This window comes from Diceros bicornis, chromosome 13 (genome assembly GCF_020826845.1).
Source record: "Diceros bicornis minor isolate mBicDic1 chromosome 13, mDicBic1.mat.cur, whole genome shotgun sequence".
Taxonomy (NCBI): Eukaryota; Metazoa; Chordata; class Mammalia; order Perissodactyla; family Rhinocerotidae; genus Diceros; species Diceros bicornis.
Window position 1 is genome coordinate 28,071,202 of NC_080752.1, and position 25,359 is coordinate 28,096,560.

The 25,359-nt window shown below is 52.4% G+C and overlaps 1 protein-coding gene across 3 annotated transcripts; it reads left to right on the forward strand.

Annotated features, from left to right (window-relative positions):
* The first annotated feature begins 622 nt into the window (after positions 1–622).
* On the forward strand, positions 623–21,216 carry SLC45A1 (solute carrier family 45 member 1). Of its 3 annotated transcripts, none has more exons than XM_058552808.1 (9): positions 623–690; positions 5,065–5,485; positions 6,064–6,156; positions 6,582–6,806; positions 11,289–12,028; positions 14,519–14,672; positions 15,886–16,062; positions 18,039–18,244; positions 20,802–21,216. In XM_058552808.1, the coding sequence occupies exons 2-9, from the start codon at positions 5,089–5,091 to the stop codon at positions 21,066–21,068; spliced, it is 2,259 nt and encodes a 752-aa protein (XP_058408791.1). In that variant the 5' UTR covers positions 623–690; positions 5,065–5,088; the 3' UTR covers positions 21,069–21,216. The 3 variants fall into 3 exon arrangements, with proteins under 3 accessions (XP_058408791.1, XP_058408793.1, XP_058408794.1); XM_058552810.1 differs by having other exon boundaries at positions 631–690; positions 15,951–16,062; positions 20,802–21,070; XM_058552811.1 differs by lacking the exon at positions 15,886–16,062 and having other exon boundaries at positions 631–690.
* The last annotated feature ends 4,143 nt before the right edge of the window (positions 21,217–25,359 follow it).

Consider the following 25,359-nt stretch of genomic DNA (forward strand, 5'->3'; position numbering starts at 1 on the left):
AGGGGCAGGGACCTCCATCTGTTTTGTTCACTGCCCCATCCCCAGTCCCTAGAAGAGCGCCTGGGACCGAGCAGGCCCACAATACATCTGTTAAGTGAATACGTGACTGCAGTATAGTAGTTCTAAGCAGGGCCAACTTATCTGTTCTGTAAAGTGGACACAGTGCCCAGAGCACACAATGCTTTAGGAATCCACGAAAACAGGGCTCATTTCTTTTAAAATCAGGAGAAAAAAAATGAGAACTCTTAGGCCAAGAAAATGTTTTAAAATACAGTATAAATATACTCATCTTTAGACCAGCACTGTGGTAAAATAAAATTTTAATATTTTTTATGGAGAAAGGAGCCCACCCAGGCAAGAGTGCTGGGGCCCAGGGAAGTCATAGTGGGCCTGTTTCCGGGGCTTTCGTTGCAGACCCTGCGGGCCTTTGGAGGTCCGGAGGACGCGCGGCCGGCGGGGCCGGCGCGGGCTCCAGCGCCTCCGCCCGGCCGGGCGGTGCCGCTTTAAGGATGCTCTGCGGGTGCCGGGCGCGGGCGGCGAGGATGCGGCCGTGACGTCACGGCCCCGCGCCGCAGGGTGATGCTGCAGCAGCAGCGGCGGGCCGGGGGCGGCCGGGCCGGGACCCGAGCTGCGCGCGGGGCAGGCAGGAGCCCGGCCTCGGAAAGGGATGCCTCCTGGCTCGCACCACAGGTACCCTCCTTTCCTCCTGCGCCCTCTGCACAGCCCCCCGGCTGTGTGCCGGGAGCGACGCGGCTTAGGCCCCGGGGTGATCAGAGTGCCAAGATCGGGGCCGGAGGTTGGCACGGAGACCTTTGTTCTTCTTGGATGTCTAATTAGTTGAACTGTAAAGGGAGCCCCCGTCTCGCCCCCTGAGTGCGGAACCCTCCGGCCCAAAGGAGGGTAGCAGTTGGGTGACAGATGTATTTCACCCTGGCTGGGAAGGAGATTAAACGCTGGAATTCGCCCAGGCTTACGCTGTGCTTACGGGTGCCGGGGGCCTGTTCTCCGGTCACCTGGGCAGGTGTCGTCAGCTTCCGGTTCACCTCTCGCCTGAGGCTGAACGCTCTTGGTGGCCAGGGCTCATGGTGTCAGCTCTCTCACATGCCGGGGTTTCTGCTTTCTTGAGTCACCAGCCAAGGGGAACATGCTGAGGTTGAAATAAGAGGCTTATAAGCGATTCAGTTCATTCTGTCCTGGACAACTTTTCACATTATTTCCGGGATTACCATAATGTTGACGTTTTTCAGCTTTTATAGGGAAGTAGAGTCGGGTGCTGAGGAAACCCAAGTTCAGTGTGCGCCTGACCAGGGCTTTCAGGATCAATTGCCCGTCAGGTAGGGGCCAAATTTTGGGGATCAAAAGTGAGAAATGGGCCACAATTTAGTAACTAGCTTATTAAATACATCCCCTCACATCCACAGAGCCCTTTACTGGTCAGGGAAGATTTCCTTGAAGTATTAACTCTGAGAATTGGTAGAAGGAGGAGTGGAGGAGGGATTGGCCATGCGTGACCCTGTGGTGGGAAGCCTGGTTTCATATAAAGAAGAGGAGAAAGAAATGAGGAAGTGATTTTGGCTCATAGTAAGATAATTTTAAGCATTCAAGTTACACGGACATTGTTTATTTTTATTAAGCATTTGCCGCTTAATCTTCCCATAACACAGTTTGAGGGATTCGTTACTTGAAACATCCCCTCTTTTCAAAAGCACAGTGGGCCCGGCATATAGCTTTTGGGGGTCCAGGGGTATGTGCATTTTCTTCTGACTGAATAAATCGTCATATAGTGTGATAAAGATGATCTGGTGAATGTTTGTATGAGTGTATTAAAATTCTCTCATTATTTTAAATTTTACTTTCGTTTTTTGTAACATTTAAAATGGATTTTAAACATTCTTCATAGAATAATTTTTCATGGACAGCTTTTAATAAATGTATTTTTAAAATAGAAATGGTAATACTGATCCACAGATTTGAAGGTGACCCTTAGTGAAGACTTTTTTCAAGCTCAGGTTTAGATTCTGGAGGGGTGAGATGGGGGTGTGAGGGTCTCAGTTTTCCTAGAACAGGCTGCAGGCTGTGTTTTAAAGCTGGGGGGGTGGGGGCAGGCAGGTGATGTTGAAATCGTCACATCACAGATAGAGTCATTGGCTGTCTACATAGGCCATTTTAAATAGGGTCAAAAACATTCCCCTTTTCAAAAATATGCTTCCACCATATGGTGTTTCAATCTGAAATTCTTCCTCAGTGGGCCCACGGTTCTTCGTTCCAAAATTAAAGGGAAGGTTTCTAATGCACATGCACTCAAGTTCACTTCATGGGAGTAAAATGCTGGTAGGAAAGAGAGGCTGAGTTGCTGTGTGCCTGAAGGGGCGATGGAGGGGCGGGTGGAGGCACAGAGGAAGTTGGCCGCTGCGGTGGAGGTGGGGCTTCCAGTGGGCAGGTAGTCAGGTCAAGCTCTCCAGCACACCTGTGCTGAAGGTCTTCCTTCTGACTTTTAAGGAAACAATCTTATTATGTGGTGTTCCAACTGGCACTCTATTTCTGTCCTCTTAATGAATGAAGCTCCAGGGAATGCTAACAGCCACCTGGGTTTTTAAAGGGGCAAGATCAGCCAATGCACAGAGTTTTCTGGAGTATTTAGTGTGTACAAGGGCCTGAGCTAGACCAGCGAGGAACATAAATGAGGAGCTTAGCTTTTTATAAATTTTAATCTTGATTTACTCTTAATAAATAATTTACATTTTTATGAAGCATTACTTGCCTACATAGTTCTTAAGTACGTCTGTTCTTGTTTTAGAGGAGAGCACGGGATTTTTCTAAGGTCACAAGATAAGCCATTTATAGAAGTGAGAGCAGACTGAGGCTCTGGTTATGTCAATGCCTGTCACCTCGGTATGAAATTCATCTCTTAGCAAGCCTTCAAGGCCCTTCCTGATCAGCTAATCCCTTCCTGTTGGCTTCATCTCTCACCACGCTGCCATTGTGCCTGACTGTTGCACATATCTCCTTTACACAGGTGGTTCCCACTGTTTTGAATGCCTTTCCTTTACTTTTTCACCCAACCCAAGGGCGAGAATTATTTCTTTCTTTTATCTCTATGACCTCGGTGTCTTGGTACTCAGTACTCAGCTGAATGGGAGGATGGGTGAGTAGGTGGGTAAATGGATGGGTGGAAGGGTGAATGGGTAGATAATTGAGTGAGGAATGGATGAATGGATGGATGGATGGATGGATGTTTGGAAGGGTGGATGGATAGATGGGTAGATTAGAGGATGGGTGGCTGGATATGTGGGTGGATGGGTAGGTGGGAGTATGGGTGGATGGGTAGATGGATGGACGGGTTGCTGGACTAACACAGTGTTTTGAATCCTGCTGGGGCATCTATAGATCAAATGATTTCCACCACTGGTGTCTTCTGATGAGAAGGAAGACAATTCCTGAATGTGTAGGGTAGTGGGCGAGTTTGGGATACAAATCTGGAGTGATGAGGGATTTCAGAGTCATTCATAAAGACGTTATCAACCAGCAATAGCGTGATAGAAGGTGGTATGGTAAGTTAATGTCAGAAATAAGGTCCTCATTTCTAAAGCTTAAAACGAATTTTGAAAGACAGCCTATCATGTTTATCTTGGTAAATAACAAGTATCCTTGTCAGGAAATCTATCAATGTTGGAAACCTTGTCTCTGGGTTGGGGCCTACTTCTCAGGAAGGACTTCAAAGGAAATTTAGGCAGTTGCTATTTTGTGAGGCAGATCCGGAGCTGTCAGAGAGGCCAAACCGAGCCCTAGAACCTCCTCTCTTACGTTTTTATCTGCCTCTTTCCCTCTGACCTTAGTAGCTTTCCTCTCCCTGTGCTTAGTGAAATTGACATTGGCTAACACACACAGGACAACATACTAGAATCCATTCACTTAATATTTACAATCTAGGTTAATTTCAAAGCAGTGAGAAACAGTTGGACGCCCAGGAACAGGTCACTGAGGGGTGCAGATCGCAAACCCCAGGGTGGGGGGACAAAAGTGTGGAGTGTCTGTGAAGGTGGGGAGTGGTGGGGAGAGAGACAGAGGTGGGGAGTGTCTGTGAAGGCCTGCACGCCTGCTAATTCCCTACTCAAGGTGTAGGCATGGTGAGAATTGCTCCAAAAAACAATTTGAAGATGGGGGAAAATTTATTTCTCACCCCTCCCTGGTTCTTTTTGTCCCTCTCTCTCTTTTTTTTTTTTGGTAAACTGTTTCCCTATTCAGTGTGACATCTGTGACATGCAGGATTCAGGGAGTTTGGTTTATTTCTTTAAAGAGAGCATTTTCAAACACTATAAAAGTCTCAGTTCTCCTGAATTGACTGAAAAGTCACTCATCCAGTTGAAGCTGAAAGGAAAGGACTTGAGTTAAACTCATTCAGCTGCTTTCAGACAAGGATTTCCACCCCCCCGGCCTACCATGAGGAGGGAACATAGTATTAGGCCAGGTGACCGCTGTGACTGTCCATCCTGTGAAGGACGGGCTGTCCCCTAACTGTGCACGGGCACTACCTGTCGGTGGGTCCTGTCCCACACTGGTCTCCCCTCCTGTCTGCTCCCCTGGGACCTGCAGGGAAAGGGCAAAACTAGCCCTGGAAATGGGCCGCAGGTCCTGCAGCCTGGTGTCCTCTGGGCTAAGAGCCGCCATAGAGCTCTTGGCTGTTCCACTTCCCAGGAGGTTCTTTGCCCAGCCCTCCTGATGGAACCTGTTTGGGGAACAGTCACTTTGAGTTTTAGTGTGGGAACCAGAAGGACTGGGGGTCCTCTCTCCAAGCAGAGAGAGAGCATCCGGCTTTGGTCTCCTGGGCAGATGGGCTGCACTGACACGAGAATGAGGCCTGGTAACATCACCCACAAAGAGTAGGCTCAACTTTCGGGGCATGGTGTCTGACTCTGAGAGTTCCCCAACATGCACTCAACTTTCCCCACGTGAAAAGAGTGAGCGGGTGCCCATCAGGGGAGGGGGAAGCCACCTGGAAAAATGACCTCTCTTGGTGGCGGCCCCCCGGTGAGTAACTGGGGCTCTAATGGGCTTTCCCCACAGGAACACCCACCCGCCCCCCCTACGATGATCCCCCCGGCGAGCAGCACCCCTCCTGGAGAGGCCCTCTTCCCCGGTTTGGCTCCTCAGGACTTGTGGAGGTCTCAGGTCTCGAGCTACTCAGGGCCAGTGACCCGGCACATCAGCCACCGGGCCAACAACTTCAAACGACACCCCAAGAGGAGGAAGTGCATTCGCCCCTCCCCACCCCCGCCCCCCAATACCCCATGTCCTATCGACCTGGTGGACTTTGGGGACCTGCACCCCCAGAGGTCCTTCCGGGAGCTGCTTTTCAACGGCTGCATTCTCTTTGGCATCGAGTTCAGCTACGCCATGGAGACGGCGTACGTGACCCCTGTGCTCCTCCAGATGGGCCTGCCTGACCAGCTCTACAGTCTGGTGTGGTTCATCAGCCCCATCCTCGGTGAGCCCCAGCTCAGCCGCTATGGTGGATGGCCTCTGGAAACCTCTGGAAGCCTCGGTTGAAGCAGCTTGAGGGTCCCCAGGGGACAAGGGAGGAGCAAGAGTTAAGTTCCACTCATTAGCATGGCGCTGTAGGACAACACTGGTATGGCCGGACATACTCCATATTTTAAGTGACTTTATCTAACCCGGACTACAGAACAGGAATTTAGCAGACCCCGAGGGTTACCACCATCTTGTGCCGAGCTCTCAGTGGAGGATCCAAGCAATAAAGCTTGATGCGGTTTGGGGTGGGAGGTCCTGGAATGTCTTGGATTCCCGAGGAAGGTCATGGCTGCTTGGGTCTTACAGGGGCCTACGTAGGAAATTTAAGGAGGAGCTGAGTGACTCTAAGAGTCTGTTTATCCTTTGTTTTCTAGCTTGGGGTTTCCTTGTTCCCTCTGAGTTTCATCACCTTATGCTGTGATGCCCTGGGGGCATTTGAGGGCAGGTGTTTCAGGGACGTGATGAGGCTGTTTCAAGGTTCGGCCCCATGTGCTGTGGGGCCCCTGCCATGACCGCTGGCCTGCTCTGTTTCAGGATTCCTACTGCAGCCACTGCTCGGTGCCTGGAGTGACCGATGTACCTCAAGGTTTGGAAGGAGACGCCCTTTCATTCTTGTCCTGGCTATAGGTCTGTCGTTCTGGAATTGAAATAAAGTGGAAAAAAGAAAAAAGGCCCCAACTGCTTCCTCTTAGGAAAGTCTAAGTGTTGACCAAAGCGATTACACAGATAATGTCACTGGTGTGGTGGAGGGAGGAGCCCACACCCCGCCTGAGTTAACCGTGAGGCTATATCACGTGGATCCTTTCTTAGAAACGAGTCAATAAAGTTTATGTCATTCCTGCTCTGCTTGATGAAATAAAAACCCTGATCAATCACAAAAAATAATAATAATAATATGGTGAGTCTGCAGGTGACCTTTCCAATGGGCTCTGCTTGAAGTTTGATTAAAAAGGAATTCTTGGGGCCCTAAAGATTCTAGACCTACGTTGTGGGCTGCCGGGGGCAGAGCTGGTCTGTGTTTCCTCTGGGTGACTCTGTTTCTCTGTCCCCAGGGGCGTTGCTGGGCCTCTCGCTCTTGCTCAACGGCAGGGACATCGGCGCTGCGCTGGCTGACACAGCCAACAACCACAAGTGGGGCATCCTCCTCACCGTGTGCGGGGTGGTGCTGATGGACTTCAGTGCCGATTCGGCAGACAACCCCAGCCACGCCTACATGATGGACGTGTGCAGCCCCGCCGACCAGGACCGGGGCCTGAACATCCATGCCCTCCTGGCAGGTGAGTCTCCATCCAGGTGCCGAGCCGTGCCTACAGGGCTGCGGCTTTCGCTGCGTGCACTTTCAAGTCCCTTCCTCACGCCCTGATCTAAAAAATAAGTGGATAAAATTCAAACACGTGGATGAACACTGAAGCGAATGAAAAGGTATGTCTCAAACAATATATATCAACAACAATAATAATATATATTTCTGATATATATGTACGTATATAGTCATGCACAGCTTAATGACAGGGATGCCTTCTGAGAAATGCATCATTAGGCACTTTCATCCTTGTGTGAACATCACAGAGTGTCCTGAAGGGGAACAAAATTTGTCCCCCAAAGTGTGTCTCTTTATTATGAGGATTATTTTAGGCTGATTATTTTTAAGAAACAAAAGACTCCGAAAGTTTTTCTTGTTACCTCCCCCTTAACTGCCTAAAAGAATTCAGATGAAAAAACCTGTCTCAGGAAGCGAGCTATCACCTTAGCATAACATGAGCTAGGTGGTGGACAGGGAGGAACCTAGAAAAGCCTGTTGGTTGGGCTCCCCTCTGTGTTCTTTTGTTTCTGTGTGGCCAAACACCTGTTTTCCAAATGCTTGCTCCTTTTCACCTACCTGTGAATTGCCTTCCTTTGCTTTGAAGTCCTTGACTCTCCTCACTCCCAACATCTTCTTTTCTTTTTAGCTGAGGATTTGGTGAGTTACTCACTTCTCCTGGATTTCTCGCATGTATACATGTTATTAAACTTTTGTTTGTTTTTCTCCTGTTAATCTGTCTCATGTCAATTTAATTCTTAGACCAGCCAGAAGAACCTAGAAGGGTAGAGGAAAATGTCTTCCTCCCCTACAGTACTTACACAAACCTAGATGTTATAGCCTACAACACACCTAGGCACTATGGTACTAATCTTGTGGGACCACCACTGTATATGGGGTCCATCATTGACTGAAACGTCCTTATGTGGCCCGTGACTGTGTATATACGTGTATATAACTATATATGTATAGTGTTATATATAGTTGATTCTCGTTATTCATGTAGTTTTGTTCTACAGAGTTGCCACAAACCCTGATTTAGCCAATACAGAATCATTGCCCCAAGGAGAAATACAGGGTTAGGATCCTGCAAACCTCTGGTCACAACATTTTCATCAACTGATCAATACATAACCTCGTCTTACATGTTTCTGTTTAAAGACACCTTATTTAATATATATCATTGATCCATTAGCATTGAACTCACAGCCAACAGCACTATAACTCAGGGCTGAACAAAGCTTATCCACCATATGTATTTTCTCCATAAGGCACATCAGGCACACTTAGGAACACTAGACAGCAGTACACTTGGGGCACTACACTTGGGGACCATTTTAAACAACAATGTCACCAAAAAAAGCACAAAAATGCAAAAATATGATGCCATATAGACTACAAAAAGGATGGTTGTTTACAGTATGAGAGTTGAAACCAGAAGGCAGAACATCACCTTGAAAAACCTCAGCTGGGACCGTGTGTGTCAGGCAACTCACAATTTTTGCTGCTCTGCACGTATCTGTGAATGACTGTTACAAATCAATTTTAGTGAGTAGGTAAATTCGCAAATATGGAATCCACAAATAATAAGAATCAACTGTGCATATGTGTATGTATACACATGCACACTACTATACACACACACAAACCTATGTTGTGCTTAATGCCAAACATGAGAAACGTTCTGTCAAAGTCAGGAATGAGGCAGGAGCCCCACGGAGCCTGTGCAATTAGACGGTCAAAATAAACCAGATGTGTGCAGGGTGAGCATTGTCACCAATGGCCTCTGTGACTATAAGTGTGAAAACTTCAGAAGAATCAACTGCAAAACAGTAAGAGAATTCAGTATGGTGTTTGGTTATCAAAGTATTTATATCAAAACACTTCTAGCACTCCTACATAAAACACAGCTTGTAACAAAATAAAAGGGAAGAAAACAATCCCATTTAAAATAACAATGGAAAAGATTTCTAAAAAACCGAGGGAAAGACGTAACAAGACACATGCTGGACCTGTATGAAGAGGCTGGGTGACCCAGCGGGTAAGGGCACGGGCTCTGGGATCTGAAAGCCTGAATCCGTGGTGGGCTTTTACTCCTGATAATTATGGGACTTTGGGCCTCTCCAAGCCTCAGTCGCGTCTACTAGAAAATGCCATTGTTCATCTCTCTGTATTCACACTCATAAGTGGATGTGGGCCCAGGGAACTTCTGCCTGGTCTCAGCCAGGCCAGTGCTGGGGTTTGGAGGGTAGGAGGAAGGACTTAGTTTTTTACCTTATACTCTTCTATTGTTTCTATTTTGTATTGTTTCTAATTTTTTATTGTGTTAAAATACACATACACAAAATTTACCATCTTAACCATTTTTAAGTGTAGAGTTCAGTAGTATTAAGTACATGGACATTGTTGTGCAGCCATCACCACCATCCATCCCCATAACTCTTTTCATCTTGTAAAACTGAAACTCTATAACCATTAAATAATAACTCCCCCTTCTCCCCTCCCCCCAGCCCTGGGCGCCCACCATTCTACTTTCTGTCCCTATGGTTTGACTATTCTAAGTATCTTATATGAGTGGAATCATACAGTTTTGTCTTTTTGTGACTGGCTTATTTCATTTAGCATAATGATCACAAGGTTCATCCATGTTGTAGCATGTGTCAGAATTTGCTTCATTTTTGAGGCTGAATAATAATATTCCATTCTATGTTTATACTACATTTTGTTTATCTGTTCACCTGTGGATGGACGCTTGGGTTGCTGCCACATTTTTGCTATTGTGAATAACGCTGCTGTGAACATGTGCAAACACGTCTTTGAGACCCTGCTTTCAGTTATTTTGGGTATATACCGAGAAGTGGAATTGCTGGATTATGTGGTAATTCTATTTTTAATTTTTTGGGGAACCTCCATACTGTTTTCCACAGTGGCTATATCATTTTTATATTCCCACCAACAGTGCACAAGGGTTCCAATTTCTCAAGACTTGTTTTCTGGTTTTTTGATACTAGTCATCCTGATGGGTGTGAGGTCGTACCTCATTGTAGTTTTGATTTGCATTTCCCCTATGCCTAGTGATGTTGAGCATCTTTTCATGTGCTTATCGGAGATTCATAAATCTTCTTTGGAGAAACGTCTATGCAAGTCCTTTTGAATTAGGTTGTTTGTTTTTTTGCTGTTGAGTTGATGTATAGTTTCTTTCCTGTGAGAATATATCACTTCGATCATTTAAGAAAAATGATTAATAAGGTTCATCTCAAATCTGACCTTACTTAAGGGTCACAAAACAGCAGTTGTGTCTTCAAAAGGGGTGGGGAGCAGTTAATTAGAACCATGGATGTGGGAAGTTAAGAATAACAAAAGGAGTGGGGGATGTGAATCAAAAGCCCCGTAAGGAGAGTCTGGGACAAATGAGGAAGTTCTACGGTAACACCACTAAATGGATTGAGGGTCGTGCCACACCTTAGGGACACGTAGAAGGTTGAGCTGAATGTGCCTGAAGCCCAGGCCTTTCCACAGAAGTTACTGTGTAAAAGGCAAACCCCCAGTGTGGCTGGTTCTCCCCGGAGCGGAGGGCAGCCACAGGCAGCTGCTGGTTGGATGCGGGTTCCTCTTCACCACCAGGAGTAAACAGAGAGAACCTGCCTCCCAACCAGTAGACTGGTCAAAATAGAGCTGAACTCGGAATAAAATGACACACCAGGTCCATGACTAGCAGCGAAGGGGGCTGGGTGTGCCCCCGGGCGCTGGGCGGGGGGAGACATCACAGCCTGGCCTTGCTCTTGCCACTGGAAGCACAAAGCTGGGCTGGAGGAAACAGCACTTTGGGGAGGTAAGTGTGTCCTTGCTGCTGCCCAGGTGCGATGTGGCATGGCCCACGTTTTTACGTTGTGGTACGTGAACCAATCGGCCATTGCAGCCTATTGTTTTCCAATGTCACGCTCACCCGGAGAGCTGGCCACCAGGGCAGGGCCAGCCTTGGTCACCATGAGAGGTGACTCTCCTAATGATGGTTGTGCTCAAGGATGATGTCATCAGGCGAGCAACACTGAGCAGCCTCGTGACTCCCCGCATGCACACTCGGTGGTCCGTGTGTGGGAGATGAGACCCGAAGCTGGGGGGGGTGGGGCTCCAAGGGGAGTTGTTTCGCCGTGTAGACGTTCACTTTCCATATTCCTGACAGGCTGTGTGTAAGAACGAACTGTGGGCAGGTGGTCAGCATGCTACTTGCTCTGGAGCCAGGCCTGGCAGGCGGCCCTCAGGGGCAGGAGAGGGGTCCCCCAGGGAATCCCCCTGGGAATCCCATTCTCCTTCTCATTTTTGTTGGGGATTAGGTGAGACAGATAGTACATCTGGGTCCTCGGAGTAGATTTAGCAACTTGAGTAAGAAACGGGACCACTCTCCTTCAGGGCTTTCTTCCGGCCTGTGGAGGGAATCTCAACCCTGCTTCTCCCCCAGGCCTCGGAGGAGGGTTCGGATATGTGGTCGGGGGCATCCACTGGGATAAAACGAGCTTCGGGCGAGCCCTGGGCGGGCAGCTGCGGGTCATTTACATCTTCACCGCGGTCACCCTGAGCATCACCACCGTCCTGACCCTGGTCAGCATCCCCGAGAGACCCCTGCGGCCCCCGGGCGAGAAGAGGACGGCCATGAAGAGCCCCAGCCTCCCGCTGCCTCCTTCCCCGCCCGTCCTGTGCGAGGAGGGTGCTGGCCAGACCCTGCCCTGCCACACGGCCACCAGCCTGTACGCCAGCTTCTCCAGCCCCATCTCCCCGCTCAGCCCACTCACGCCCAAGTACGGCAGCTTCATCAGCAGGGACAGCTCCCTGACGGGGATCAATGAGTTCGCCTCGTCCTTCGCCACCTCCAACATAGACAGTGTCCTCATCGACTGCTTCACAGGCGGCCACGACAACTACTTGGCCATCCCGGGCAGCGTCCCGAGGCAGGCCATCAGCGTCAGCTTCCCCCGGGCCCCCGACAGCTTCTACCGACAGGACCGCAGCCTCGGGGAGAGGCGGGAAGTGGCCCTGGCTGCTGGCCCCGATGGAGATGTCCTCAGGGTGGGCTCCCTGGACACCTCCAAGCCGCGGGCGTCCGGGATCCTGAAGAGACCCCAGACCTTGGCCATCCCGGATGTGGCCGGAGGAGGCGGTCCCGAAACCAGCAGGAGAAGGAACGTGACCTTCAGTCAACAGGTAAAAGCAAATGTTGGGGGAGCCAAGGGTCAGAGGTCACCATGCGTTGTGCCCCCTTGTCAATTAGATGACAAAGAGGGACGTCTGTCTGGAGGGAAATTTCCGGCCCATCCCGGAGTTATCAGAAAGTGCTTGGATCTAGATAGACAAGCCTCACCTTCATGCCCGTCAACACCTTCTGGGCCCCACGTGAGCCCACAGGTGGGCGAGTCCAGGGCATCTGTTAGGTACCAATCACTGGTTTAACGCACTGGCCGCAGTTAAAGGGACGGATCTTTAAAGCCCTGTTATGTTTACCCAAAGGTAATTCAGGCCGGAACATTCCTGTAGTGAGTTTGTTACAATTGTTACAAACATCATGTACATTTCTGTCATTTCTAATATTCTCCCGCAATGTCCACAGCCCATTTTGGCCATGAACCTGGTGCCAACAATCTAAGTCTTCCTGAAAGATGAAAACAAAACGTAAACCCTGGCAGACACTTCTGGGACCCGCCCCCCTCCCCCCCAGTGTGTGCCCCTAGCTAACCATCCCAGAAGCTGTCAAAACTCTGGATTCTAAAGGGCAGTGACATGTTCTGTGAAGGCAAAGACCCTTCCAGAAGGCTGTTTGTGTTGAATGTGGTGTACATCGGACTGGCTGAAAGGCCACGAACTGGTATTTGAGATTTTAGCAGCTTTCCGCGTTCGTGATCTTGAAGAGGTAGTTTGAATAAAGGAAAGGTTATTCTCTCATTTAGAGTAGACGTAAGAGTTCCGTGGCCTGCCTCTGAGGACAGTTATAAGATGAGAGAGAATTTCCGTAGGAACCTGCAGTTTCTCCAGCAGGACTCCTACAAAACCCTGTCAACCCGCACGGGCCCCCCGCGAGGCCGTTCTGAAGGCTGGTGACCTAGAGGCGCAGCCCCGGGGACACGCCTGCCTGGGCTGTGTCTCCCCGTGAAGTAACCCCCGGCATGGCCCACCCGTCCTGACCCACACGGGCCCCCCGACGGCCGGGCCCTCAGTCAGGCGCCCCTTCTCCGTGCCGGGGAAGACCCCTGATTTAGTGGAGATTAACTGGAGACATTTCATTTTCTCTTCACTGTTAAATTTTTTAGCATGACTGGGCGTCTCCTTTGCTTTTCTCTGGTTCATCTTGATGCGATTTCCATCCTCTCCTCGTGTGACTGTTGTCCCACTCGAGGAAGGAGGCTGAAAGGTGCATGCGTCCTTGCAGGGCAGCATCCGGGATGTCTCATGAGCTCAGATATGGAAGGGTTTGAAGAACCAAAAATCACTGGAGAGTTAGGAAATCCCGTTACTGGCAAAGGAAAGAGATTTCTCTAATTTCTCAAGTCAAGGATGTTATCCTCATTCTTCATGACACCAGGGCAGTTAGTCAGGCCTTCAGTCAATACTGGGTCATTCTATGCTGTTTTGAAAAATTCAGACTGGCTTCTAGATACAGTTCTTTAGGTATGGCTGAAAATCTTGTTTTAATCCTTTTTTTCTGTTTCCATTCTCGAAACAGTGTAATTTGAGAATTGGTTCTTTGAGGCAAGTGAAAATCATCAGCTAAATATAAACACATCCGGACTCACGTGGGGACGTGGGTGTAATTTTAGCAGTCTTTCTCCGGAGCATGGTGACAGGCTCGGTGACAGGCTCTGTGACATGGCTGCCCTTGGAACCAGCATCGTGGGCTGTTTACTTCCTTTTTCTGTTCCCACCTGGAATATCCAGGTGCTGACAACAGCACAGGCTCCGCATGGAGCCAGAGCAGCGTCTCTTCTTCACTCTCGAGGCATCTAACCTCCGCGGTGGTCAGTTCACCCGGCTGCTGTTTGCACCACCAATCCAGGCAGAGCGACTGTGGCGTGACGCCTTCTCATTCCAGGCAGAGTTAGCAAACCGAGTCAGTGAGCGTAGTTGTCGATGGAATGTGCTCCTGAGCCCCAGAAAGAAATCTAACTTACACTCGTCCCAGTTTCAATTCTGTTGGCAGTGGGGGTGTCTGGGCCCACAGCGAGCCCTCGCCCAGGGCCAAGGTAAGCGTGTCAGTTCCCTGCACCTACTCACCTGGCAGCCCCAACCTCTGTGTAGATAGGAGTCCCACTGTCCTGAGAGAATTCTGAACAGATTCTCCAGTCACCTTGAAATACGTCCTTTACATCCTTCTGTCATGGAAGAGAAGGGACTTCATAATGTCTGGATTTGAACTGACCCGTGTTTCTTTTATTTCAAATTTATTTCATGTTTGGCAAAGTGTTAACTCACTCCCTGTGGCACACACCTCGCATCCACAATGCGGGCACACCCTAAGTGAAATTCTCTTCTCAGCTGCCCCGAGTCTCTGCAGAGACAACCTGAAGTCATTTCTCTCGTTTGGGGTGGTGCTCGGTGCTCGGTGAACACCGTCCAGGAAGACAAACCTTCACGGTGTCTGTGTCTGTGTCCAGGGCTGAGTTTGGTGCTCTGACAACAGGCTTTGGGGGGCTTCCTTTACAGGTGGCGAATATCTTGCTGAATGGCGTGAAGTATGAGAGCGAGCTGACGGGCTCCAGCGAGCCGTCGGCGCAGCCTCTGTCCATGAGGCACCTCTGCTTCACCATCTGCAACATGCCCAAGGCGCTCCGCAACCTCTGCGTCAACCACTTCCTGGGTGAGTCTTGGCCAAGCCTCCCGTGTGTCCGTGTCCCTGCTTGGGTGGCACTGCATGATGGGGACGGGCTGCCTGACCCAGGGCTCTCGCCCCACGGGCCTCCTGGACGCCCCAGAGCCTCACACCCCAGGACACCCTCACATTCATTTAGCTTCCCCACTACCACCAAGGGCAGGGCTCGGTGTGGGGGCTGCCGCAGAGGGCTTCTCTCCATGGGGCCAGAGAGACGCCTGCTTTAGGCAGCCCCAAATTACACCAGGGGTTCCGGGCAAGAGGCACACCTCTTCCCCTGGCCAGACATCTGGGTCTCCCAGAGCCCAGATCCTCGTTACCAAAAGCTCTCTGGACTCTCACAGTTAAGTGATCTAGGGCTCTCAACATTGTGGAACATAAATCAGAATGACCTTCTAGAAGGCAAGAATCTTAAGTGTCCATTACCTTTATCCCAGTGATCCTATTTGGTGTTCTTTGCAAGGACCCAATCAGAGATTTCATCAAGAATATGTCTGTGAGGTATTTATCGCAGCATGATTTATAATGGCCAAAAACTGGGATGGGGGAAGGTACAATGCCCAACAATGGGAGAAGAGGTACATATATTATGGTACATCCACATTGTGAAATATCTTGCTGCCATCAAAATGGGACTGTTTAAGAATACTAAATGGCATAGGAAGTTGTGCATGATAATTATTGGAGTTTGAGGGCCAATAAATACCACCCCCTTCCTCTACCAAAGAAGAAATTAACATGGACCTTACAGTTTTATCCCGAATAGAGCGAATCGGATCTGTATCAACGTTTGCGCTTCCTAATGTATTTCTCCCAGTTAAATGGACCCCCTTCCCCCGTGGCTGGAGCCCCCAGGCATCTTCTTTGCAGAGGAGCGAGTGGGCAGCAGGACGAGTCATTAGAAGGAGTGGGGTTAGCATTCCTCACTCCATAGCGTTCAGAGAAAGAACAGAATACACAACCTTCACCAACAGAGCCCGTGCGTACAGGAATCTGTATTTACTTTGAGAAAGCCTGGTGGGAAACCCACAAAATTCGAACGGAGGTACCGGTATGTCCGGTCGGTGAAGCTGCAGGTGCTTTCTTCTTAAGTTTGGAATCTGTAGAAGTCACGTGTCACTTTGGCGGTGGGTACGCGCCCCCTGCCGGCGGAGGACGGGCCGCGCAGCACTGCTCCGGGTCACGGGCTGTCCTCCTCCAGGGTGGCTCTCGTTTGAGGGGATGCTGCTCTTCTACACGGACTTCATGGGCGAGGTGGTGTTTCAGGGAGACCCCCGGGCCCCGCACGCGTCGGAGGCGTATCAGAAATACAACAGCGGCGTCACTGCGGGCTGCTGGGGGATGTGCATCTATGCCTTCAGCGCCGCCTTCTACTCAGGTACCCGCCGCCAGGCGACGGGCGGGGTTGGGGCGTTCGTGGGAAATGCGGTGGCCTTTGGTAGCTCGCTGGGGTGCGCTGAATGAGGGAAGTTCTGTGTCTGTACAGTTGCAGCCGCAACATCCCAATTTGAGGGAGACAGTGCTGCCTTTTTTTCAGTCATTCAACAAGCTGGCGGGGGCCAGCTGGGTGCACTGCCCTGTGCTGGGCTGTGGTGGGGATGGGGTGTGTCTCCAGGCCTGAGGAAGCCGCTGGGCAGAGGATCAGGCCCGTAAGCGAGGGCAAAGTGGGGGCCCAGGGACCCGCCACGAGCACCCACCCCCAAGGCGGGTGTGCATCCTTCCCACATGGATTCACATGGCAACTGGTCCAGAGGGAGGGAAGGTGGAGTGAGATCCGAGAGCATGTGGGTGAGCCGAGGCCAGAATCCGGGGTGACCTGTGGAACACAGGAAGCTGCGCTGAATTCACGCGGCGATGGGGGTGCCGTCCCAGTGGGGAACCTGGCTGGTGGGGCGCAATGGCAAGTTTCATCTCAGGGGCCCGCCCACGGTGTCTGTACAAGGCCAGAGTAGACACTTGCAGCCACACAGTCTCTTCTGGAAGGACTCAGCGCTGCCCTTGTGGCTCGGAAGCTGCCACAGATAAGCCGTAAACCCATGTGCGTGGCTAAGTTCCAGTAAAATTTCATTTATGTTCATGGGGATTTGAATTTCGTTTAATTTTCACGTCACAAAATATTAATCTTCTTTTGATTTTTTTTTTTTTTTTGTGAGGAGATCAGCCCTGTGCTAACATCCGCCAATCCTCCTCTTTTTTTGCTGAGGAAGACGGCCCTGGACTAACATCTGTGCCCATCTTCCTCCACTTTATATGGGAGGCCGCCACAGCATGGCTTGCCAAGCAGTGCGTCGGTGCGCGCCCGGGATCCGAACCAGCGAACCCCGGGCTGCCGCAGCGGAGCGCGCGCACCTAACCGCTTGCGCCACTGGGCCGGCCTCTTCTTTTGATTTTTTTTTTAACCATTTAAAAATATGAGGGCCGGCCCCGTGGCTTGGAGGTTAAGTGCGCGCGCTCCGCTGCTGGCGACCCGGGTTCGGATCCCGGTTGCGCAGCAACGCACCGCTTCTCCGGCCATGCTGAGGCCGCGTCCCACATACAGCAGCTAGAAGGATGTGCAGCTGTGACATACAACTATCTACTGGGGCTTTGGGGGGAAAAAATAAAAACAAAATAAAATCTTTAAAAAAAAAAAAAATATGAAAGCCATTCTTAGCTCCAGGGCAGTCCAAAAGCACGCTGCTGGCCGGACTCGTCTAGAGAACTGCAGTTAGCTGAGCCCTGTTTTATTTCATTTTCCCCTCTCCTGGCGAGTTCCAGCCCCACGTACTTGATTCCATAATCATGTACGGGGTGGGGGCAGGGAGGTGGGAGAGACCGAGAGGAGAGAGACTTTCTTGGCTCTCACTTGCAAGCCTGTGGGCAGGCACCTGGAGTTTGTGGCTCCCCCGGAGGGAAGCAGCACGCCCCCCCCCCCCCATTATTTGATTCTGGGAAGCAGTGTCGTGTGTGGTTCCCGCTGCCATGCCCTCCCAGGGTCCTCTGGGTGGGCATGTTGGTGTTTTATGAAGGAGACAGCACGCTGTGATCTGCACAGGGACACAAGGGTTTAGCTTGAAACTCTAAATTGCCGAGCCTCCTTGGCATTTCAACCCAAAGACCCCTTCACTCGCAGCAGTGCCTGGGAGCCTGGCCGGAACCAGCGTGAGTGGGGCCACCCCGGGTCCTGGTCCATCTGGACCACCCTGTCTTGGGCCCCCCGGAGCCGTTGGGGGTCCCTCAGCTCCCTGGGCTGCCCACGCAGGTCTTCAGTCTGGGTCAAGCTGCCTGCCAAGCCGGCTCCCACTCCTGCCAACCTTAGGGTCAGCCGGGAGGAGGCGGCCCAGGGACTCTGAGTCCCTCCTTTCTGGCCTGCAGCTATTCTCGAGAAGCTGGAAGAATACCTCAGCATCCGCACGCTGTATTTCATCGCCTATCTCGCCTTCGGCCTGGGGACCGGGCTCGCCACCCTGTCCAGGAACCTCTACGTGGTCCTGTCGCTCTGCATAACCTACGGCATCTTATTCTCCACTCTGTGCACCCTGCCCTACTCCCTGCTCTGCGACTACTACCAGAGCAAAAAGGTAAGGGCTCCCGCTTCTCTTGCTTCCACCCACCCGGCTTCTGTGGGGGGAACTCCTCCTGAGCAACGTCCCTGGGGCCGGGATGCAATCGCCAGCTGGTGCGGAAGGAAAACTTGGGGCCCCGTGCAAACATTAAGAATATCAAGACGGCAACAGCAGAGCACGAACCGGAGCAGGTAGCAGCCCGCATCGCTGCCCCGTTCCCGTGGGGAATTGGGCGGTGGGAGGGAGGCCCACCCCCTCGCGTCCCCCTCTGTCAGGCTTCGGGGTCACCTGTTGGCCTGGGGCCTTGGGCGAGGCGAGTGAGGCACTCACCTTGGGCACAAAAATCTCAGCGATCAAGATCAATAATATGTTAATGCAGTATTTCTAAAAATGAGAATTAATGCCAAAAATCCACGCTGGACAAAAATATCAGAACTTGAAATAAAAACAGGATAAGTAACAGTTGCTGTGCCAAGCCATGGTGGACCCTGAGGCCAAAGGAAAAACCAAGAATACAGATCCTGTCTTTATGGAAAATGCTGGTCTTTTGTTCAGCATGGATTTCCTGTAACAGCTTTATTGAGAAATAATTCACCATACGATACCATACAGTTCACCCATTTCGAGTGTGCAGTCCAGTGGTGTTCAGTACATTCACAGTGTGCAACCATCACCACAATCAATTTGAGAACATTCTCGTTATCCCGAAAGGAAACCCCATAGCCATTAGCCATCACCCCTCCAGTCCACCCATCTCCCAGCCCCGCAACCACTAAAACTGACTTTCCGTCTGTGTGGATTTGCCTATTCTGGACACTTCGTGTCAGTGGAATCCTGCCACATGTGGCCTCTGCTGACTGGCTCCTCTCACTGAGCATCCTTTTCAAGGTGCAGGCACACTGTCGCCTGCACCAGTGCTTCCTTCCTTCTAGAGGCCGAATAACATTCCCATCATAGACTTTTTGCAGTAACTTTGGGATTTTAAAATCCTGCATTAAAAGGCCACCTTGATAACTGAGTTTCTCACCCCCTTTAAGTCGGGGCCTCCATCGCCTCCCCCAGGCCTGGCCCCGGAAGGCCTCCCAAGTTGTTTTAAGGAGTGTGGAGTCTCTGATGAGCTCAGCTGGGGGCGGCCCTGAGCACAATACTTTTTAAGAAAAGTCAGATCAGCCTGGAGCCCCAGGCGCTGCAGCGAGCCAGACCAGGCTTCTTGGGGGGTCCTGTGGCAGCCCCCTCCAGCCCCTTCTCTCTGCCAGCGACAGACTCCCGGCCACACAGGTGGGCGGCGCGCTCAAGGACTGTACTTCCCCCAGGGCGGGGCAGAGGCTGAGACCACGTGCGCGTGAGCTCTGCGTGCCCTGAGCCTCAGCCGGCACTGCTGTGCCAGCAGCACCCAAGGGACCAGGGGCATGGGTGCACCGTCCCTGCTCACTGGTGCTGCCCTGGCCTCCGTGGCCACCGTCTCCCTTGTGGGTTCCCTGCAGCCCCGGAGCCCCCTTTGCTCGAGTAAACAATGTGCCGGTTCTTGGCGAAGGCCTGCCCTGCCCCATGGGAGGGGACACCCAGGGCCTTGAGCCACTCTGATCAGGTTTGGTCAGAGCTGACTGGAAGGCTTGGGCCTCTGTTGCCTGTAGAGTCTTCTAGACACTGACATTCCTCTCAGTCTCCCTTGGGTTGTTGGTTCGGGGCCTTCCTGTGACCTCCTCGCCACAGGGGCACCCCTGCGGGCCGTGCCGGCTGTCTGTAGCCCCAGTGGAGCCACAGGTTTCCCGGGACACACGCAATGCACATTCAGGGCACCTTGCAGGCGCCCGCGAGGACACAGCCTGCTCTAGGAAGGGGCATCCCAGAGGTGACCACATCTGTGTCCGGATGCAGGGCCTGGCCGTGTTGGCCTCCCGCCGGTGCACAGGAGGCGGTTTGTGGGGGTGGCGTCAGTCTGCTGCCTTGGTGGCCTCTGGGTCAGGGTGGCCTTCTCTGGAGAGCAGAGAGGGGACCCACATCACCTCCTCCCACTGTCCCTCCTGCAGCCGTGCTCAAAGACCACGTTTTTACCACCGTCCCCCAGCCTGGTGCCGTAGGTGGGAGGGAAGGAGAGTGATGTGTCCGAGCTGGAGGCCACGAGGACCTCCAAAGAACAGGCCAAAGGAGCAGGCGTGTGGACTGTGAAAGGGTATTTCAGAGCGTGACAGGCATCGTAGTGGCAAAGGTTAAGAAAGGGGATGAGCCAGAACACAGAGCAGCCAGTGGGCCGGGCAGAGTGCTTTTTCTGAGGCGAGAGGGAAGAGGACAGACCAGATGCTCCGAGCAGGGAAAGTGCCTTGTGCCGCCCGCGCCTGAGAGAGCTCAGGCCTTCCACCCCATTAGTCATGGATTCTTTTCATCGTCGTCATCTTTCTGAACACAAATATTATTAAACTCTTGGCTGAACTCCCTGTACACGTTGGCCCTGGAAAATGTGAGCCGCTGAGCATGGGCCACTCGGGTCCCCTGGGCCTGCAGGAGACCTGGGGCTTGGTCAGCTCGTCCATTGCCACGGTGTCTCGCTGATGTGTTTCTTCTCCTGGGTCAGTTTGCAGGGTCCACTACGGACGGCACCAGGCGGGGCATGGGCATGGACATCTCCCTGCTGAGCTGCCAGTACTTCCTGGCCCAGATTCTGGTCTCCCTGGTGCTGGGGCCCCTGACCTCGGCCGTGGGCAGCGCCAACGGGGTGATGTACTTCTCCAGCCTGGTGTCCTTCCTGGGCTGCCTGTACTCCTCCCTGTTTGTCGTGTATGAAATCCCTCCCAGCGACACCTCCGATGAGGAGAACCAGCCCCTCCTGCTGAACGTCTGACATCCTGGAGCCCCAGCTCTGGCCTCGAGCCTGTGCCTGGGGGTGTGGAGCAGGCTGGCCAGCGAGAAACCAAAGGGCCAAAGGTTGATGTGGGACAGGTTTCCTGTTGGAATGTAAATATGTGATAAAACAATAAATGGCAGCAGCAAAGCCTACGGTTTCTAGTTGTGGCTCTCCCAAAGGGTGAGAGGTCACCTGAGGATTGGGCCACTCTCCATAGGGACTTGGGGAGGGGGCTGTAAGAATCATTTACTGGAAGTAAAGGTGTAACTCAATCGTTCTTAACTGGTGGCAGAAAACATTTGGCAATGTCTAGAGATATTTTTGGTTGTCACAACTCAGGTGGGTGTTACTGTCCAGGGATATTGTAAATGTTCTACAGTGCACAGGATAGCCCTCCACAGAGAATTATCCAGTCCCAAAGGTCAACAGTGCTGAGTTGGAGAGAACCTGGTCTAACTGTACATTGCATCCCAGAGTAGAGTTAGAGCATACAGTGCTTTTGGGTCAGAAGGCCTCATATTCATTCATTCATTGATTCATTCTCCCATCCATCCATCCATCCATCCATCCATCCACTTATCCACTCATCCATCCATCCATCCATCCACTCATCCACCCACCCACCCATCCACCCTACAGATATCCACTGAGTGCCCAGGGTGTGGCGGGCAGTGGTGGGTGCTGGGGATCTAGTTGTGAGCAACAGGTCTCCGCCCTCATGGAGCTGATGTGAGAGGAGGAGAGACGGATAACACACTGAGGTCTATGCCTGAGGATGGTGGTAAGCACTGTGAAGAACATGAGCAGGGTAGGAGGACAGGGTGATGGTGTCGGGGAGCGGGCTCTCCTAGGGAGAATGGGGTGGCCTCTCTGGTGAGATGCTGTTTGAGCAGCCCTGGTGAAGAGAAGACGGTATCTGAGATCTGAGGTGGGAATTTGCTTGGTGTGTTCGAGGGATCACAGACACAAAATGCTCAGATTGTGAAATGCCCTGTGCAGCGGGAACCTCAAGAAGGTGGAGCAGATGCCCCTGGTGAACGCCCACCCTGCCCTCTGCCTTGACCCACCCCCTGCGTCCACCATCTCCCAGTGCCTGTTTATGGCCCTGCATAAACCTCTGACTTCTTGTGAGCATCAAGGTTCTTCGCCACGTGGCTTCTCACCATCTTCCATCACTCGACACCCTGAGCTGGCTGAGGCCCTTCCCAGGGCACCTGGGCAGCTCCTCTCTCCACAGTGGGAGTACTGGCTGTGCGCGCTGTGAGGGGAGGGACGTGGCCCGTCACTGTTGTACCCGCTGCTCCAGAACTGGGCCTGGCCCCTGTACCCTCACTGCATGGTCCCTATGTTTAGGGGACATACGGGACACACTGACCTCAGGTTCCAAACAAGCAGTGGGGGCTGGGCCTGACGCCAGCCTCTGAGGAGAGTGTGGGGTTTATGGGTGCCTAATGGGTCCCATCATCCTGCTCCCACCAGTTAGGAACAGTTGAGTGCAAAAACCAGAACCTTCTGCAGGGCTCTTTGGCCACCTCCCCACCTGGTCCATGGCCTCCCCACCTGGTCTACTGCCTCCCCAGGCCTCCCCCAGTCCCCTCCCTGCCGCTCTCCTGGATCTGAGGTGTCTCCTCTGGGGCACCTAGGGGCCAGGCCCTTCCTCTCTGTGTCCCCTGCCCAGCTCCCTGCCGCAGGTCTCCCCTCACCGTCCATCCTCCACCCTGCAGCTGGGGGAGCTGTGAACAGGTCTGAGCCCATCCCCTTCCTCTTAACACCCTCCGTGGCTCCCCAAGGCCCAAGGAGCCAGGTCTAAACTCCTCACACCCACTGTGGGCCCGGCCCATCTTCTTGAGCCCAGCACCCTCTGCCCAGCTCCAGCCTCCAGTACTGCAGCCACAGAACCTTCTCTGGCTGCAGACACAGTCTGTGCCTGTGCTCATGCTCTTCCCGCATGTGAAGTCTATCCACTTCTCTCTGCCCATCAATTTCTGAGTCATCCACTTAGGTCCGCCTAAAACACCACCTCCTCTGTGCAGCCGGCCCTGGTTGGAATCAGTGAGTCCTTTCCCTGTGCCTTCATGTCATGTCATTTTACCCTTCATGGTTATGAGCTAAGTGAGGCAGGACTCATCATCCCTGCTCCACGCGTAGGTGAAGCACAGAGGGGTTCAGTGACTTTGCAATGTCACACAGTTCCTTTGGGCCTCCTGTTAGTCCCATGCTTTTCCTGGTACCGCAGACTTGTCCTCCCCACATTTATATTGCTTAGAAGGGCTTTAGGTTTTCTAGAAAATGTGGTGTTGAGTGGCTGTCCCCTAGTCTGGGCTGTTTTTGAGAGAGATGAGGAATAGGGAGGCTCCTCTCTCACGCTTGGCTTGTCAAACCCTGGGCCCTCTTCCTAGAACTTTCTAAGTAAACAAAGACCATTTTTACACCTGGGAATGGTTGTCATCAACCTCTCTTTCCTAAAATTCTGCTCTGAGCCAGGCGCTGTCTGGGCCAGTGGGCTGAGCAGAGCATCGGCCGCCCTCGGCCAGCTCCAGAAAGTTGCCCTTGACCTTCAGGCCTGTTCCCAGCAGAGGGCAGTGGGAGCACCCGAAGGATGCCAACCCGGAAGCCCAGGACTCACTGAGAGCCACACCCGCGTGATTTCCTCATCTCAGAGAATCATTCTCTTGATGGTGATGATACTGGCTACTGCTTGCAGTTCATGAAGTCCTACAACGTGAGCTAAGGGCTTTCTGCACATCTCTCCTCACCCCACTGGGAAGGAGCTGTCATTACCCCATCTGGCAGCCGTGGGCCCTGAGACAAGCACAAGGGCCTGGCCCAGGTCACACAGGGTCCCACGCCTGTACAAGGGAAATCTGACTCCAGACCTCACACTGCTTAACATCTTTGGAGCAAATGAGCTCCTTCCATGGCCTGACCGTGGTCCCCCCTCGCCACGGGCTGCTTGGGCTCACTCCCGGGGAGTCACGTGGAGGGAGCTCCTTGTCCCCTTCCGAGGAAAGAGGAAAGGGAGAGAAAGCCCTGAGCTGTGGTCCCATGATGAGACTTGCCCTCTCAGACCACTAAAAACAAAGACCACGCCATAGATTTTGAAGCCACTCCTGACGTTCCCCTCAGCAAACTTGAAAATCAACTCGTTCCTTGATGCTCTTGGGAATGAACACGACCGCTGCCTCCGCGAGCAGTCCACAGCGTTCAGAACAGACACTGAACGTCGGGCCGAGGGAACTGGTCACGAAACCACAGCCTTTGTGGGTCTGGTTTCTATCTTCCCAGGCTGTAGGACTAACCATGGGCCGGGATATGGGGACTGGGCGAGGTGGCGTCCCGACATCCATCACACTGGGCCACATTTCAAGAGAATGGAAGTGGCTTCCCTGGAATATGCCAGAACCAACAGCTGCCAGGGCTTCCGAGCAGTAAGGTGCCCTGAGTTCTCCCTGCTGTCAGAGCGTGTTTGGAGGGTCCACATGGTGTGTGCTGTGCCCTCATCCTGGCTGTGAGCAGGTCAGAGGACACCTGAGAACCCTCTTGAGGGAAGACTTGGAGGAGGGGCAGATGTCCTGAGCTGGGGGCACATGCGGGCACATGGGGCCCTCAGGGCAACAGCAGCTCAGGGGGACTTTTCGGGGGGTTACTTGGGACATCGTGCTTGGAATCATCTGCTGCTGAGGATGCCTTCTGGGGTCCTCTTCCACTCAGTGTAGGTTTACTGAGGGCCTAGTGTGTATGTCCCACTGGGGATACAGCCATGAACAAAGAGAAGCAGCCCCTCTGAAGACAGTCTTCTCTCGCCCTAACGTACAGCCTGCCCCGCCCCCAGCAGCCTCCCGGCCCCCTCTTCCCTGCCATCTCTCGCCCCTGCTCCTGCTGTGACCTGTCCCAGTTGCCCTTTGCCGGAACACCCCGCCCCTTCATCTCTGACCCACAGGGGACCTTGTCTCCTCCTGGCAGCCTAAGCCGCAGATGTTGCCCGGGTCTGGTGGCCCCAGAGGGACAGGGCCTGGCTGTTATAGACACTGCCATCTGGTGGCCAGGACTGGGAGTGGCAGTGAGGACTGAGTTGCACATCTGTTCCAAGGCATGACTTGCAGCAGAGGCTGGGCAATGAAAAAGGGGAATGGAGGGGACCTGGGAGTGACAATCAGTGGCCAGGCACATAGAAGACACTGGCCCTTAAACAGCTCGTCGACCTCAGGACTCCTCCCTGGGCCAAAAGGGTCTTCTACGAAGTGCCTTAAAGTTCTACAGTTGTGCGCCGCATAACGACGTTTTGGTC

What these genes read in the sequence shown, in the direction of transcription:
- SLC45A1 (XM_058552808.1), top strand. Translation starts at nt 5,089, where the DNA reads ATGATCCCCCCGGCGAGCAGCACCCCTCCTGGAGAGGCCCTCTTCCCC. An exon ending in CTGCGTCAACCACTTCCTGG is followed by an intron (nt 14,673 to 15,885) that starts GTGAGTCTTGGC and finishes GTCCTCCTCCAG; the next exon opens with GGTGGCTCTCGTTTGAGGGG. An exon ending in ACTACTACCAGAGCAAAAAG is followed by an intron (nt 18,245 to 20,801) that starts GTAAGGGCTCCC and finishes CTCCTGGGTCAG; the next exon opens with TTTGCAGGGTCCACTACGGA.